Consider the following 19,008-nt stretch of genomic DNA (forward strand, 5'->3'; position numbering starts at 1 on the left):
AGCACATGGACCGTACTGGACTGCAATGGATCCTACCATTTTTTGATGGTCTCCTTCAGCTGCTTCACCAGTGCCTGTACCTCTGGTGAAAGTGGCTTACCTCAGCCAGGAACATCGATCCCCTGGAACTTCTCCATTTGATTTTCAAGCTGCTTCACTATGGGGATCACCTGGCTAAGAAGGGCATCACCAGTGCTGAGGGTCTCAGTGGCCTCAAGGAATGGCTTGAGGACCACCAAGATCTGGGAGATGGTATCCCACTCAGTTTTGTTAAGGGGGCTGCTGATCCCAATCTCCCCAAGCAAGGCCATCTCATGGGTGGTCTTCTGTTGCTCAACCAGCCTTTCCAGCATCAGGTATGTGGAGTTCCACTGAGTCTCCACATCCTGCATGATTTTGTGCTGTGGGATGCTCAGCTCTACCTGTTTCTCCCGCAGCATCTTGCCCCCCTTGATGCTCCAGTGGAAGTAGCCTCCCACCTTCCTGCATTTTGAAATGAGCTGGTTGGTTGTGGTAGTGACAGCACCATCACTAGGAACCCTGTCCCACTCCAAGGCATCCCTGACTATGAGGTGGAACTTGTATGCCACACAGCAGATGTCAACAAAGTTGGCATCACGAACTGCCTTGACCATATTGGCTCCAGATGCCCGAGGTGAAGTACAAGGCTACCTGCAGACCTGCCTTGTGCTGCTCCTCTGTCAAGTATTCCCTGCATGCCTCATACAGGGAGGGCACCACTGTCCTACTAAAGGTGGTGAGTGTGGGCACTTGGTAGGATGGGGCCACAAGCCCCATGATGCCATGAGCTGCCTGAACCCTGGCCACTCAACTAAGGAGAAGGGCTGGCCATCCAAAGCAAGCATCTCCCCATTGCTCTGGGCGACCTCGCTCGCCCTTGCAATGCACCCGCCTTTGTCTGTGGCTTTCCCCCTCCAGTCCAGCATAGCCTGCCTCTGCTTCATGGGGACAGGGGCTTTGGAGTGAGAGGGGGACTTCTTTTTGGGCATGCTCCCAGTGGTGCCAGGATGAGAAGGAACAAGGGCAAGGGGGTACTGCCTCCTGAGATGTTTCACGTTCTTGCCCCAGCTGATCTTCCTTTGTCAGTGCTGTCAGTGCTGGCAGATAGCATACCTGGGATCATCTGCCAACTCAAAATGATCCCACACTACGCTACACCCCCCTCCCCCCCCCCCCCCCGCTACTAGGTTGAGGGTGAAGATCCTGCCTTATCCCCCACCTCAGCAGGCAGAGTCACAACATCAGGGAAAGCTGAGCCACCTGCCCCACAACCTTCTGTGAAGTGCCTTTCAGAAGATACCTGCCTATACAGGAACTTTGAGGGGTGTGAAGCACAAACCCAGATTCCCCCTCCTTCTCCAGAATTTCTCTGGCTATGGCACTCAGATTCTTTGCTTCCAGATCAAGCTCCTCCTCTGGCACTGGGAGGTTGATGCTGGGAGCTGAAATTGGGGTGGAGGAGACTGTCACGCTGGTGCTGGTGGCTATTTCTTGTAGTAGCGGAGGTGGTGCAGGTTCAGGGACAGGTACAGCTGGACCTGTGTCTTGGTGAGTGAAGGGGGCAGGAGGAGCTCTGATTTACCATGATAAAAAAACCCAAATCAAACACCAAAATATATAGGTATTTAGAATTTATTATAATGATTGAGGCACCAGCAGGCTTCCAAATTGCTTTAAAATTGCAAATATATCAATAAACCATTGTGTTCAATTGATACCTATATAGAGAGAGATCCATTTTTTGGCATTGTATACTTAATTATTATCAGGCATGGGCAACTGGTGCCTCCTGACTCTGAGGGTACACCAGTGGCCGATTGCTGACCCGGGGGGGGGGGGGGGGGGGGGGCCAAGGGAAGGGGTCCAGAAGTGCCATCAGCAAAACCAGAAGTGCTGCCAGAACTTCTCAGAGGTAGCACCAGCCCGCATTCCTCACTCCCCGGCTGGTGAGGGCCAATCTCAGGGGGGGCATGTGCCCCCCTGTTCCCCACTTATGCATTGTCCCACTTACACATTGCCTATGTTATCAGGGATCCCCGTTTTCTTTGTTTAAAAATCCCAAATTCTCTGATAAAAAATCCAAGATTCTCTCATTAAAAAGCCCCACATCTCATTAAATGCTGGGTTTAGGGTTTTTTAATCAGAGAATCTTGGATTTTTTATCAGAGAATTTGGGATTTTTTAAACAAAGAAAACCAGGATCCCTGATAATAATCCACAAAACTCCTTTTGTAGACAAAAAATGGCTCTCATGTAACTAATTGTTTTCAGGGTAGAGTATATTTTTTTGTCTTCTGTAAGTTACATTTTAGTTCATATCTGTTATCTATCCCTGAATTTAAATACATTGCACAGAGTTGTAAATGCTCCAGAAATGTTAGGAAGTTAACCAGATAGATTTACTGCTGGAATAAAATTTAGAATTAATGAAGCAATAGATTATGGAAAAGAGAGTCTATTACTCACAATCTTCGTAAATTTGTGTTACTGCTGTTGTTTAAATGAACAAAAATATCAAAAGCTATCTGTTATCTGTTGTGTATTTTCTCATGAGTATTATTTAAGTGAGATTCCTCTGCTAATTTAATTAAATCTGGTCTGTAACTAAACCCCAGAACCACACTATAGAAAAGCTCTGATCCAGATCAGATCTGTGCCACTAGGCTCAGTTCCAAGCCAAAAGTGTGTACTCAAGCTTCATCAAATTATACAAAAGATAGAAATGTCATGGGGGGGGGGGGGAACCTATCTCCATGTTTCTGTTGTTCTGCTAATTTCTATTTTTCTGAAGAAAGAATGAAAGAATTAAAAATGTATGCTGTGGTTAAGAAATTATTAAAGCTAAGTGCAGGCATCTCAGGCGGTTAAGGGGAGGATTAGCCCTGTTAAAAAAGGCCATTGGATCTGAGATAAGTGAGGATTGGGGGGCAGGGTTCTAGCAGGGGCTTTTTGGAGGGATGGGGGCAATCAGGCTGGGGGTATTGGAGTTCTTCCGGGGAACTGGAGGGCAGGCAGGATTTGTGGGAGTGATTGAGGGGATAGGGTGGTAGGCAGCATCCAGTGGGGGATCAGGGGAAGGTAAATTCCATGTGAGCAATGTGGGGGCAGTCATGACTCATGGGAGCAAAGGGGGCAGGTGTGATCTGTGGGGAAATGGTGGGGCAGGGGCAATCTGCAGGGGGATGGGGACAGGTGCAATCCATGGAAGTGATGTGAGGGCAGGCGCAATTCACAGGCGAATGGGAGGGTAGGCACGATCTGTGGCAGCAATTGGGGGAGAATGTGCAATCTCTCGGGGGGGCAGGAGTTTTGGCAGGATCATGGGGGATATGGGGCTATTTTTAGCCCCCCAGTGAACCTGCCCCCCACAACCCTACCATCCCCTCCCCTGACCAGGACACTTCCTCAGCTTCTGGCAGAGGTGAACACTTATTAAATCAGCAGCACCCAGAGTGGCTTGCTTAATGGAGGACTGGTGGGGGGCTGGTTGGTGCATGGGGGTGTGGGGCACAAGGAGTTGGAGGACTAAAAATATCCCAGTGCCAAGGGACAGGTAGGAAAAGCAGAGCCCCAGGGCTGAGGCTGGCAGCTGGACTTTACCAACCCCAGGGCTGCTCAGGTAACTGAACTGAAGTTCCACACACTGGTCTAATCTATATTAATTACATTTGTGTGTCCATTGATCCAGGTCTATCTTAGATTCAGTTCTGGCATTTTAGACTGATCTATGTGCATAAAACTTCTGTACAGTTATGGGTTTAGATTGATTTCCAATCACTGAGACCGGGTCTAAGTTTAAGGTCCACACCAGAGTGAAGTAAATTAGATCAGCTGGCCATTTGTAATGTAATCTAATCTCCCCCTAGCCCCTGTGAATGTCTGCATTTAGTCCATGTATTGATAAGGAAGTCCTTGTTTTCCACCCCAACTGGGGATTTTGGCTGGGGTGTGCCAGTGCTCCTGTTGAGACTTGAAGCTGGAGGTTTCTGGCTAGAGCATCTTGCCTCTGCAGGGTCAGAATGATTCAAATTGCAGCAAGGGAGGTTTAGGTTGGATATTAGGAAATATCCAGGAAGATGGTGAAGCACTGGAACAGGTTATCTAGAGAGGTGATGGAATCTCCATCCTTGGAGGTTTTTAAGGTCTGGCTCAACAAAGCTCTGGCTGGAATGATCTATTTGGGAACGGTTCTGTTTGAGCAGGGGCTGGACTAGGTGGCCTTGTGAGGTCTCTTCCAACCCTAATTTTTTATGATTCTATAATTGCCATATTTGGGGTCAGGAAGGAATTTTACCCCGTAGTCAAATTGGTATAGATCATGAAAGTTGTTGCCTTCCTCTGTAGCAGGGGACGTGGCCCTCTACCTGGGATCTCTTCAGTGTATATTAACCACCTTCTACAGAAGCAGGAAGCTGGCTGCCATGGTCCCCCTGCTTTATCTGTGGCAGGTTAGGTTGTCATGTCTTGTGTTGTGTGAGGGTTGACTATAGTTTTACTATGTGGATTTATATAGGATGGTTTGGATAAGGGTGATCCTGTCTCATGCAGGGACTGGACTAGTTCTCAACCTTTTTTGTACCAGGACCCATTTGTTAACATTGATGGCTAGTCCCGACCCAGTAAATGGTCTAAATAGAAAACAGGCCCCTGGACCTGCCAGTGTCCCTCACTCCTGACCCACTGCCCCCACCCCCAGGTTGCAACCCCACAGTGTGTGGGGCAGTGAGGGGCTATGGGGGGCCCCCAAGCAGCCCTGTGCAGGCTGGAACTCTGCTGTCCTGCAAGGGAAAACCCAGTTTCCAACATTTTTCTCCTTTAAAGGAGAACCAATTTTTAAAGTTTGTTGATCCATTTTTTAAGTTTGTTCATGACCCTTTCATATATTTTTGTGACCCACTTTAGGGTCATAACCCACAGGTTGAGAAATGCAGGACTAGATGACCTCTGGAGGTCCCGTCCAGTCCTACTTCTCTGGGATTCTATGAAGGCCCTAGCAGCAAAGAAAATTATTCCAGGAAAAATGTCAAAAATCTCTCTGATTTGCTGTGTTCAAAATATACCATTTTTTATGACATTTTCCAAAATTGTCAATGGCAACCTTTTCTTTATTAAAAAACCTTACTAAACTAGGAAAAAAATCTGTAACAAGGCATGTTTTTCTGTACAAAAAAATGTAATAGTTTATAAGAATGTTGTTATATCACATTACAGAAAAATATTGCAAAAATATAGAGGTGTTCACAAAATTAATAATTATTCATGAAAAGTTTCTTTTTAATAATTTCATCTAACAGTGAAAAACATTTCTTGAGGAAAAACTTCAACTAGATCTATTCTTAGCAAATGACATCTCATTAAAGCTGGATTTGGATTCTTTGAAAAGAACTAAAATGATAGGTTTTAGGAGGGCATTCTATACGTTCCAACATTATAACATAGTTTTGTAGATGACATAAGAGGATGTTTTGGTACAAAAGTAAAACATTAACCCTATAGATTTGTACCTGTCTGAATAGGAATGGACTGAATACAAGTGTAAAATAATATGGCATCATTCCTTCTAGTCCTAGCCACCACAAACTGGTCTCCTTAGGAATAAGACAAACAAGGCCAAGTCAAAGTAAGATGAGATGTGACAGGTTTTCTGTATTGCATTGACTTTAGCCAGTGGAATTACTGCAGATTTATTTAACTGAAATCAAAATCTGGTCTTTCACATTTTGCTCCCATGCTGTATATCTATAAATGATTATCCAAGCGTGAGGCAGTATAAAATCAGGATAGAGAACTTCAATGAGGTGAGCCCTAATGGGTCCCACTGTATGAGCCAGTAGTTTTAGGTCAGTGGGACTCTTTGTGGGAGTTCGACTTAGTGTAAGATTTGAAGAATGAGGATTTAGGTATTTAAAAACAGAGGTATTAATCATTTTGCAGTGTACAGTAGGTGAATCATCTTCAATTGCAAAATCATCTGTGTTATAAAGACACCTGCCAGCTCCATTTGAAAACTACAGGATGTTGTATTTTTAACACTACCATCCTTACTAGGATCATGATTGTTTTACAGCATCCTTTCTCTGTGTTTTCCCTACTTTTTACTTTGTCACTGGCAACGCCTCTATTCCACAGGACAAAAGATCACATTGAAATGGCTGATAAGGTCGAAAAAAACAATTTGATATATGACAAGGTCTGTATAAATTATTATTATTATTATTATTATTTCTCTGGGACTATGTTTGGTTTAGGCTAAATGCCTACCTAAACCACTTCTTTTTTTTTTTAAAGTGTACAAAAAAAATTTGGTTTGGTTGTTTCTTGAAACACGCTACTTTTGGCATCAAAAATAAGACTTTAATAGAGAAAAGAAGCATGTTGGGATTAGCTAATTAACAATACTTCCTGTTAACAGCAAAACCATCTAGTGCTAGTAGCTTGTCAGATTTCATAGTAGCCAAATCATTAATAGAACCACTGGTTCTGGATTTAATGCTTTATCTTCTGGAACCTTTAAATAAACACAGGTTAATCAGGGTGGATACAAATTGATGATTTTTTACAATTATTTTTAAAAATGGATTTTTTTTATTTAAATTAGATTTTAAATCAGGTCCAGGCCCAAGTTCAGATACCCATTTATTCTAAATGCTAGTATTCAAAATCTCTGAGTCTTGGTTTAGTCCCTCCTCCAGAGTGAGATATACTGGACACATCTACATGTCACCCTATGGTGATGTAGTGATGCAGCATGTTGCCGTACAGTCCCTACAGCGTGCTATAGCAACATAACAATCACAAAGGTCTACACGTGATTGTTAGCTACGTCACTGTAGCAGCACACTTCCCCTCCTATAGCACGCTGCTACAGCAACGTAGTGGGGAAATTTAAACGTGCACCACTTGTAAGGCACAGTAACGACATCGTTGTATGCTAGCGTGTAGACATGCCCACTGATGCTGTCAGGAATATACTGTTTGAAATACACATATGCATAAATAAAGTGACATCCTAGTCCCATTTAAACCAATGAAATTTTTTCCATAAAGGAGGTAAGATTTCTAATAACTTCACACTTTCTTTACTGCCACATTTTAAACCATGTCTTACTAAAAATATGATACTAATTAGTGTTTATTGGATGCCAAAAAAAAAAAAAAATACTTTTCCAAGATGATATAAAGATGAACTTAAGATGCATCAGGCATATCAAAAAATATGACAGTATAAATATAACACAGTTTTTTAATCAATCAATAATTTATAAAGTACAACCTTACTCTTGCTGGCAATGATGTTCCCGTATGATGTTTAAATAGACACCCTAAAGGTTTTGTTTTTCTTTTTCCTCTTCAGTCACTCCATCCATTCTCACTTTCTCCCTCCATTTCTTGCAATGATCTAGGTATACCTTCAAAACTTCTATCCGCTGGATAAAACATGCACAAACCACAGCAGGAGGAGAGGAAGTTACCTGATAGAAAGGCTGAAACAGATACAAGCATTTTTTAGCTTGAACATAACAGGTCATTTAGATGCTCCGAATTTAGACATAATGGAAACTCCAAGGTGTGGAGTACCTGATGTCAAACAATATAGAGTTATGAACCAGCAGGTTCACTGGCTAAAGAAAGCATTAACATACAGGTAAAGCATTTTGTCATTTGATTATTCTGTGGTTTAAAGCTCTAGTTTCAAAATCATTTGAGCTGGCATTTTGTTCCCTTCCTGGTTGTCTAAGGAGCTATTTTTTGGTCAGCTATGCAGTAATTTTGGCACACCCAAAGAAATTATTTTCCTGAATGCAAATGTGTAACTACATACATGCACAGGCAGGTACAGTAGCACATGGGGTACAAACATGCATCCTTTATGGACAAGTAGCAGCCTTGAGGAGAGAGTGACTTCTATATTTCCTTCTTCCCCTCCCCGACCTAGAGTACTCATCTGGGAAACCACAGACCTGTATTTTGACTCCCCTCACCAAGAAAGGACTTAAACCTATGCCTCTCTGTTTTTCTATTGCAGGACTCTAACCATCACACCACAAGCCAGCCATTATTTAGACTCTTCTCTGGCACTCCTTTTGGAGCTGGACCACTGCAAGAGAGATATAGGCCCAGAGGATGAAAGCAAGTGTGTGTGGCTTAATGAGTTGCCTGCTTGTCTGGAACAGCTGGGGGTCTAGGTTTTAGCTGGGATCTGTGCTCCCAATGATGTAGAAGCTTCTGGCCTCTATCCATTTTTCCTTCTGGCCTCCATCCATTTTTCCAATGACTATATAAAAAGTCTCTGCTTCAAAAGGAGCACCAAAAAGAGCCTGGGTAATGGCGGTACTGGGTTGCAGTGGTTAGTAGTATGCCATGCTGGGAAGTCAAAAAAAACTCTTCTTAAAACCCACTGTGGATGAGAGAGGCCTAGAACCTACATCCTCTGCTTCTCAAGACAGTAACCTATTGACAAATGGCCCTGTTCCTCTCCCTTTTGATTCTCATATATGTCTAGTTTGTGTGCATATGCAGTCACCTATGCCTATGCCTCCAAAAACCAAATTGGTTTTGGTGTGTGTAAGTACCAAAAAGTACCATATAGATGACCAAAAATGACTATTTAGAAGACCAGGAAAGAATTCATCACCCTTGCATTCTCAGACTTCTTAATGTACAAGGCTTCACCCAAAGCGTTCTTATATTTATATGATCAAGTCATATAGACTGAACAAGGACTAGAGGATGTTTGTGGAAAGAACAGATCAAATTAGTTTACTATATGAGTCAAAAAGATACTGCTTTGGAACAATTATTTGGGCATAAAAGGACCTCTGTATTGGATCAGTCTGTATGTAAGCTATGCACATCCTGGATGGTTCATAGTTCTGTGGGTGTGCCTTGCATAATAATACATACCAGAAAAAAGGATAGAGGACATGCAGAACAGGGGAGGGACATCATGAAAGAAATTTGGTGTCTGGAATAATACCAAACTTATAAATAATAATCCACTTCAACATCACCCAGCAAGTTCTGCAGTACAGTTTTGGACGTGCTATATAGCTGGGCTACAAGAGTGTTCCAGCATTTCCCTTGTGCATCTATCTGGCCTCTCTACTTGAAGTTACATGAGAATTTGGCTCGGTGTTACTATACATATGAAATATGTTGAGTGGGGTTGAGATGTCAGGAGAGAAAGTCTTCCTGCTCAGTTTTAGTGCTTAGCAAGCCCTGTTGCTGGGAGGATCAACAGGAGAAAAACCTGGCTTAGCTATTGAAGCTCTGGAACATGCTCAGCGAGCTTGGTAAGGTAGAGTATCGTCAGTGCAAAGAGAAGATCCTAAAATTTTACCACTGAATTCTAATTTCTACAGAGCTCCCTCAAACAGTGATTTCAGAAGCCAAAAATGGTTGGATTTCGATGGATTTTCATAGGGATGGCAAAAGACACCTGTCTGAAACCATTTTCAAATATGGAGGCACTGGACTTAGTGAAATAATTGTAAGGAATTTTTAACCCTCACAAAACATTACAATTTCCCCCACCTCATCTTTAGAGGAGCAAAACTATTTTGCTGAAACTTTCTCAAAAATGATATCCTTAGTCAGATTTTAACTAATTCACCCCAAAGAATGTATTTTATCTCATAATTTCCTAACCAAGTCTGTTAGGATGCTCCTAAGTTCCTTTCCTTACTTTTCACAGTATAGCAACATATACCTCACAACTGCCATCAGCCACAGTGAATCACCTTATTTCTTCAGCTTTAAAAGTTTGGAGTGATGTTAGTCCATTAACATTTATCCCATCTAGTACTGGAAAGGCTGATATAATCATCAGATTTACAAGGAGAGGTAACTTGAAGTGTTTGGGGGGTTTTGTTTGTTTGCTTGTTTTGTTGTGATGGGCACGAAAGGATTTGCATTTTTTTTTCAAACTGACTTGTGATGATCCAACTTTGTAAATCACTAAAGCATGTATTTAACTTTAAGTCAATGGGTCCTAAGGTATAAGGGCTTCAGAACCTGCTGGCTTGAGGGCTTAATCAGTACTTGACTTCCAAGGCAAAAAAATGTGTCTGTATGTATCTTTTTAGCGCATGGAGACTCTCAGCCATTTGATGGCCCAGGAGGCACTGTGGCTCATGCATTTGGACCTGGAGTAGGAATTGGAGGTGATGCTCATTTTGATGGAGATGAAAAGTGGTCAGCAGAACATAATGGTAGGTAATTTCACAAACATCAAAAATGAGATGAACCTCAGCATGTGTTAAACAGCAGGGGTGTGCGAAACAGGCCCTATTCAATTTGGATTTGCCCTGAATCAGGGACAGTAATTCAATTAATTGATTCAGATCACTGTCCCTGATTCGATTTGGCTGAATCCAAATCTGAAGATTCAATGCTGGTTCAGAGAATCAGCAATTCAGACATAGACACCGCTTTAAATGTTTTTTTCTACATACCTTGAGGTACCAGCACAGCTCATGAACGATGAGATGCTGGGGCGCATGGAGCATCCCACAAGAGCATGGAGGGGGGGCCCACCAAGTGCTTGGCAGCAAACCCAGAAGTGGACCAGAAGTACTTCCAGTACACTTTCAGGTCCACCACAGAGTGCACTGGGGGCCCCCCCTGGCTCGGCAATCAGCCACGGGGGGACCCCGGGTGCCCCCCCAGACCCAGGAGGAACTAGTTACTGAGCTGGGGAGGCATGGGGGGGGGCCAACTGCGTTCCCCAGTGGACCCAGAAGTGAACCAGAAGTGCTTCTGGTCCACTTCTGGGTCTGCTGCCATGTGCGCTGGGGAACCCCGCACTTCTGTGGGACACTCCAGCCACCTGCTAGCTAGAGGTGTCTAGAAAAAACATTTAAAGTTGTATCTATGTCTGAATCACTGAATCTTTCTGAATCTCTCTGAATCGATTCAGAGGGTTCCGATTCAATTTGGAGAGATTAATGAGTTGTCTGATTTGATTCAGATTCATAGATTTGGCCACCAAATCAAGATGAATCTCCACCATATTGAATCAGGGACCAAAGCTTCACATAGCCCTAATAAGCAGCACATAGCACCACTAAGGACATGTGAACACACTTTGACCAAAAGAGAAAAATTCAATTCTATTCATTTCTAGCCAATCAAAAAATCATTTCTACGAAATTATGTTTCTCCTACTTGTAGGAATGTCCCAGTTTATTGAAACTGCAGGTGCTATTTGTCATTTTAAGTATTTTTTTTTTGCAGGTATTAACTTGTACCTTGTCACTGCTCATGAGTTTGGCCACTCATTAGGGCTCCTCCATTCAAGAAATCCAGCTTCACTGATGTATCCAACATACCAAAAACGCAGGCTACAGGGATCTCCTCTCTCCTTTGAGGATGTACATAAGATTCAAACACTGTATGGTATGGATATATATATTACGCTCCATATGTCATGCATTCAGATAATGTTGAATTGCCAGTATCTGCTGTTTTTAGCATTTTTCATAAATAGAAAAAATAAATACAGCTATTATATACAATTACTAATAATACAATATAATAATACAATATAAAATAATGCAATTATTATAATAAAATTATAAAAAATCTTATTTAAAAGTAATTCAAAGCTATTTTTTGTAACTTCTGCTACTGCATTTGCAAAGCAAAAATTATTCAGAGTTTGAGAAAACACCATGAAATGCCAATCCAGCAAATTATTTTTGGTGTGTATCTCTGTTCCACTGCATATCTGCAGTTCAAAGGGTATTTTCTGATGGATTGATTGTGTTCGTAAACACAAACATATGTGATTAACTTTAAGCTTGAGCCAAGTCCCCCTTAAGTTAAGCATGGCCATAAGATTTTGAAAACCTGGTTCTTTCTTTAAAAATGAATGGCAAAATTCCCATTAACTTTGACTGGGCCATGATTTCACTCATTTTGGAGTTACTAGAAATAATCATACCAAAAACTCAGCTGGTCAGTGTAGGTCCATTGACTCTACAATTTACACCAGCCAGCAATCTGTCTACCTTGTGCATACAATATGGGATATTTTGGGCAACAAATGTATTTCTATGTTTTATTTTGATTTAGGACCAAAGCCCAGCTCTGGAAGAACACACCATTCATATATTTACCAATACTTGAATTATTTTTTCCCAAAACAACTATCAGTTGATGACAAATGTGATGTAAGCCTAACCTTTGATGCTGTTACTAGTTTCGGAGAAAACATTATTTTCTTCAAAAACAGGTTCAGTAAATATTCTCTTATTTTCATCTAAAAGCAGTGGCTTGGTAATTACCAAAAAAATGGGGCTTTCTGACTGATTAGCAATGGCTCAGAAAGGCCATTAATGCACAGAAAACTTTTTTTTATTTTGGATGAAAGCTTGAGCCTATTACAGGGGATATGTTAGGGCTCAAACACAAGTAAAAATGCAGCATTTTTATTATAAAGGTAGCAAAAGAAATGAAGAGGCTACAGAGAACACCATTGTAGAATATAGTTACAAAGACGTGTTTATAAAAGTAGTAGTAAAGTAGTAGTAAAATCTTTTTCTGCAGCAAAGCCATTTTCAATTGACTTGTGACCCCACTTCCACACCTAAATGTGTAACTGAGTCTATAGGACTTACAACCCCCTAGATCAGTATTACTACCCAGGTTAAGGTTGTGAGCCTCCATTTGGGAACCACTAGTTTATAAAATTAATCCTACTGAAATGAGGACAGTTCAATGCAGATAACTTGTTTGAAAATATTGATAATTGTACTGAAATTGCTTTTTTAACTTTCAAGAAAAATGTGGATTAAGGATTTATCAACATCACAAGTGAAAGAAGGATTTATCAAAAATTTCTTATCACAAATTAAAGCAAATATCTCTGCTGCTTATGAAGTGTCTTCAAAAAAAACTATGTACATTTTCCAAGGTACTTTATTTTATACTCTACTACAAACTCACTTAAAATTCCATGATGACATATATTCTTATCATTTGAAGAGTTCATTATTACAATACCCCAGTTCAGTATTACAAATGGTAAGAGATTTTCTTATCATTTGAAGCATTCAGTATTACAACACCTCAAAATACAACTTGATACTTTCTACTTACTGGAGATAAGTGTGTTTCAAAAGAATAAAGTCTAGAACAGCTCAGGATCTGATGCCTATCTAATAGCGAAAATTAGGGCTGTGCGAAATGACACCATTCCTTTTAGACTTGAGTTTTGAGGTTTTGATGGAACAGCGTTTCGTTTAAAATTTCATTTCAATTTGAAACCGCTGTTCCATTTTGTTTCATCAAAACAGTGATGCTGTTTCAATGTTTCGCCCATACACTACAATGGGGAAGCTCGAAACAGCCTCTCTCATCTGGCAGGCAGATGGGGGCCCACAACCCCAAGAGGGCTGCTGGCGCTGTGCCAACCCTCCCAGGGTTGCATCCCTGATCTGCCTGCCAAATGAGGGAGGAAAGTGGGTGCTACTGCCTGGGGCCAGGGAGCTGGGGAAGAGAACTGAGCCCGATTGCTCAGTTCCCCTCCCCAGAGCTACGATTGATCAGGCTGGGGAAAGGCACTCAGCCTTGCTGGGCTAAGTTCCCATCCCTGGTACTATGATTGGGCTGGAGAAAGGAACTCAGCCCAAATGAGCCAGGGTTACGTTCCTGGATGAGCCACATGGGGTTGCGGAGCCACTGGGAGTGCAACCCTGGTTCTCCCCTGTCTCCCACCACCTGGCTGCTGGCTCCTTTGAAACTCAAAACATTTCAGAACTTCTGAAACATTTTGGCTAGCCTCATTTTGTTTTGAGGCTGTTTCAAAGCCCTTCATTTCAAGTCAATTTCGCTGTTTCAAGCTCGAAATTAGTCGAAACAGTGTCAAATTGAAACAGTCTGCAAAATTTTGCACATATACAGTAAGAGTCTGTGCAGAATGGGCTAATGTTATCTCCCACTAAGTGTTATAAGAAGATATACTTTTCATCTTTTAAATAAAATTATACATAATGCAGAATCACTTATAAAGATATTTATTCTGTTTCCTTAAGGTCATGATCATAAACCTATTACTATCAATTGAAAAACTTCCATTAACCTCAGTAGACTGTGAAGCCCCATAAGACTGTTGATCCAGCGCTCAAATCTGGCCATCCTGTGCAAAGACCACGACCCAAGGGGAGGAAATTGCACTTGGGGACCCCATTGCACTTGGGGACCAGCTGGAGATTGTCCCCACCCCAGTCATTACACTGGCAGGAGAGACTCCACCAGCACAAATGACTCAGAGATTTTCCTGATATTGAGGAAGTCCCTGTCATGTGAGGACCTATCCCATTTAAAGTGAAGTTCTTAGTATATTTACAGAATAGGTACATCCTGGATAGTATTAGGTGATGCAGTGATCTTCCCATTGCCTGCCTAATACAGACTCTGTTTATGCAGGATCCAGATTTTGGACCATTAGAAACCTAAAGATGAAAAGAAATCCCTCTACAATTTACACATTAGGGCTTCCACATAACGTCAGTCATGTTGATGCTGCGTTACATATTAAAGAACAGGAAAAACCCTACTGTTTTTGGAAGAAAACTGTTGGAGGTAAGAGAAGAAACAAACTTCATGTTTTATTTCTAAATGGCCAAAAGGTCTCTTCTTCTTTCTTCTTAAAAGCAAAGGTGATTCAGATCTGGAAGATCAGGGTAAGAACATGCTAGTTCTATGGCATCCACTTTCATCTTGACTCTTTCCTGCAGAGACAAGACTCTACCATAAGCCAGGGGAGGTACATAAACTGGAGTAAAGCCCTGGTTAATCAGGCCCACTCTTACACTGTGCTTTCCCAGGTTCTTGAGATATGCATCTGACAAATTTAACCCTGTAAGCAATGTTTTGCAATCTCCCCTTAATTGTTCCAGAGATTTATTGGAGGCAACATCCAGTGGAGGAAACACCCATGCCACACTGTTGGCATTATGGATCCTGTTCTGATCTCTGCTCCACTGTACAACAGTGCAAGTGAAAACAAACTGGTCCATTGACTTCAATATGTGTTCTACTTGCTTACATTACAGCTGGATTTGGTTCCCATACAATACCATGTCAGTATATATTATGCTTATTTTGTAAAGCCACTGAATGCCAGATTGCTACAAGTGAAACTCTTTTCCCTTGCACATTCGGTATCTGACCAAGTCATACTTCATCATCAGCTCTGCCATCAGCAAGTCAATGATAGAGGCAGAAATAGAACCTAAAATTACTAACCTCTGGTCCCATGGTTAACTACTAGATGCTCCCTGTGGTACTCAGCTTCTGGTCCACCCTAGGTTCCTAATTTGCATACATTTACCAACCAGTAAGTATCTAACCAGTAATCAGAGATGCACAGCATTCAGAGAAAACATGCATACCTGCTCTTTTCCGTCACGGAACATGATCTCTAGTGACGTCATGTCACAAAGGGTCTGAAAATTTATCAGTTGAAATATATATATTGAATTAGATAAATTATATGGATCTTGAAATATAAAGGTGCTTAAAACAGATTGAAGAAAATTCATCCCTAATTTAACTCCAATGAAGTCATAGTTTCATAGTTGGTAGGGTCAGAAGGGACCTAAGCATATCATCAAGTCTGACCCCATGCCACAGGCAGAAAAGCATGCTGGGGTCAAACGACCCTGGCAAGGAGTCTATCTAGCCTCCTTTTGAAGACCCCCTGGGTTAGGGGCAAGCACCGCTTCCCTTGGAAGTTGGTTCCAGCTCCTAGCCACCCTGACTGTGAAGTAGTGCCTCCTGATGTCTAGCCTGAATCTACTCTCAATCAACTTATGGCCATTGTTCCTTGTTACCCCTGGTAGTACTTGGGGGAACAGGGACTTTCCTATTGCCTGCTGGTCCCCCTTGGCAAGTTTATAGGCAGCCACCAGATCCCCTCTCAGCCTGCTCTTGTGGAGGGTGAACAGGTTCAGGTCCCATAGCCTCTCCTCATAGGGCCTGCCCTGCTGCCCCCTGATTATGTAAGTGGCCCTCCTTTGGACCCTCTTGATGCTGTCCACATCCCTCCTGAAGTGCGGCGCCCAGAACTGGACGCAGTACTCCAACTGGGGCGACCAGTGTCGCGTAGAGGGGGAGTATCACCTCCTTAGACCTGCTCGTGATGCATCTATGGATGCATGACAAGGTATAGTTAGCCTTCCTGACTGCATCCCCACATTGGCAGCCCATGTTCATTTTGGAATCAATACTGACACCAAGATCCTTTTCTGCCTCTGTGCTGCCTAGAAGGGAGTTTCCCAGCCTGTAGGTATGCTGCTGGTTCTTCTTCCCCAGGTGCAACACCTTGCACTTGTCTGTATTAAAACCCATCCTAGTCTCATCCATCCACCTCTGTATCCTGTCCAGATCTAAGTCATTTACACAAGCCATGAATTTGGCCAGTGCAACCCCCTCCCCACCTCACTAAAATGATTAAGTAGTTGAATGATGCTCTGTAGATTTAATGAACTTCTTGTATCCTCTCAGCAACCTTCTTGCATTCATATGTGTACCTTAGTTATGATGAATCTACACATACTATGGATAAGGACTATCCCAAGAACATTTCATATGCTTTCCCAGGAATAAGTGGCAAAGTAGATGCAGCATTTGAAATGACCGGTAAGACTGTAATTTTTTTTAATCAAGAGCTTAAATAAGATATTACTCCCATAAAATGGTAGCTAGTGCAGGAATTACATGTTTCACTCTGTATATGTGTATGTGTGTGAGAGAGTAAGCAGGTTAGAGAGCCTGCTGTCTTGGAGGCTGGCTTTGCTCCTGGGAACACCTCAGCCAGTTCGTTCAGTTTAAATGCATAACCCTTGTTCAAACAAACAAACTGAAAAACCAAAACTTTCAGCCCTTCTCTAGGTAGCAGGAGAGGCCCTTTTGCTCTGGCCCCTTCCTGGTACCAAGCTTATCTAGGTTCCACTCTGGACCACTTCTTCCCCACAACTTGACCTCCCTGCTCTCTCCGGGTTTTTAACACCCTGAGAAGTGAATTGCCTGCAGCTGGGTTTCTGCAACAGAGCTATCTGTTCCCACATAAAGAGCCAGGCCACCCTGTTTTATATAGCTATACATAGATTTCATAAACATTAGGGCTGGAAGGGACCTTGGAAGATCATTGAGTCCAGCCCCCTGCCCCAAGGGCAGGAAGTCAGCTGGGGTCAAAGGATCCCAGCAAGATAAATGTCCAAATGTCTCTTAAAGGAGTCCAGAGTAAGTGCTTGCAGGGGCTATATAACACACATAATCAGAAGATAGGTAGTGTTGTAGAAATAAGTGAATCCTGAAAGTGTTAATACCAAAAGGAAAGCAAACCATTTGATTCTAGGGAGGTAAAATGGACTCTCCCTGTGCACCATGTAGGGAATTGAGCATGCCACTCTGTCCCCTCAGTGCCTAAATGCTAGGTGTTTTGGCATCTCACTTGGAGGTGCCAACCTCCTCCCATGGATCAAGCCTTAGGTCCCACTAGTATGTGCTTGAAATATTAACCTGTAAAACCATTCTTCTGAATAGGGACAGCTTGAAGCATTTTGTTAAATATTGTTGAAATGGGGCCTGCTGATGAGACCTTTCCTGATCTATACTGAATGATAAAACACATAACCAAATACTGTGTTTGTATCAATTCAACATTAATAAATGCTACTGATAATCAGCTACTGTACATTGTTCCTTCAGCAGCTCATAAAATTACTAAGGCAGGCGACCAGCTAACCTGTACTAACTGTTGAGAGGAGGGTAGCACAAAGATGTAGCACAAACAGGCAAAACTAAAGAATTGTTAAGCTAAAGAATTCCAAGAGTGGACACTCAAGAAAAGTAAGTTTATTTGAGTTCAGTTTACACTGATTAAGCAAATAGGTTTCCCACACTGGTGACGCATAAGGGGTGCAAGCGGGTGCACGTGCACCCCCTGAGATCAGCCATGAAACCCCTGGAAGCTCCAGCCATGAAACTGGAAGTGCACTTCCCATTTCACTGCTGCCTCAGCAATCGGCCACTGGGGGAACCTCTCCCTGACCTCCTGATTGGGTGCTGGGGGACCCCCCACAACCTGTCAGCGATCTGGTGCCTCCCCAGACTCAGGAGGCACCAGTCATCCATGGTTTCCCACACAATATTTCATGCTATTTTATTTTCAATACAGGTTTCCTGCACTTCATTATTGACTTCAAATCATACAAGTATGACTACAAATCCCACATCATTGTGGATGTCTTTGATGTGGGCACCTGGTTGGGATGCTAGGAAAATTTGGTTAAAAGGCCAGCTCCTCAAGAACTTCAGGAAGATCACATTTTTAATATTTTGATATTCTGTATCTGATGAAGAATTCAAGAATGAAAACATCTCCTCTTGTATAAGACTTCCTTTCAGTCAAGAAAGTTTTAGTCATAGCATAATTTAATAAATGCAATATATCAAAATACTGTTTCCTAAACACAAATTATTATGAAATGAGCACCCAGGTTTATAACTATTTGACCGCATACTACATTAGGCACTATAAACATTTTCCAATAAGCAAGCATGTGACTGTTTTTCTTTGAATGACAATTATTATACAAAAAATAAAATAAAATAAAACATTAAGAAATACCCATGGGTGTCTCCTGTTCCCCCTCCCCCTCCCTGCAGGTAACTGGGAAGATCATAAGACTCATGTACTAAACCACCTTTATTATGTAGCTCTTACCACTGTTTTTGGTTTATATACAGAAAACACAACAGACTCTGAAAGCTATGGTATGAGCAGAGCCCAATACAATTTTCATGCAGTTCACCTGGAACAGTTACATTCATAAAATCATAGAATCATAGAAAGTTAGGGTTGGAAGGGACCTCAAGAGGTCATCTAGTCCAACCCCCTGCTCAAAGCAGGACCATCCCCAATTAGATCATCTCAGCCAAAGTTTTGTCTTGCCAGCCTCCAAGGATGGAACTTCC

At 42.2% G+C, this 19,008-nt stretch overlaps 1 protein-coding gene across 1 annotated transcript; it reads left to right on the plus strand.

Moving 5' to 3' along the window:
• Positions 1–7,574: 7,574 nt before the first annotated feature.
• Positions 7,575–18,309, plus strand: LOC109281819 (matrix metalloproteinase-20-like). The gene is made up of 8 exons (XM_059724516.1): positions 7,575–7,666; positions 8,048–8,151; positions 9,694–9,864; positions 10,107–10,232; positions 11,257–11,446; positions 12,804–12,937; positions 16,534–16,668; positions 18,209–18,309. Exons 1-8 carry the CDS (start codon positions 7,575–7,577, stop codon positions 18,307–18,309), a joined length of 1,053 nt encoding a protein of 350 aa, XP_059580499.1.
• Positions 18,310–19,008: the final 699 nt, after the last annotated feature.

The sequence above is a fragment of the Alligator mississippiensis genome, chromosome 1, assembly GCF_030867095.1.
Source record: "Alligator mississippiensis isolate rAllMis1 chromosome 1, rAllMis1, whole genome shotgun sequence".
NCBI classification, from domain to species: Eukaryota; Metazoa; Chordata; order Crocodylia; family Alligatoridae; genus Alligator; species Alligator mississippiensis.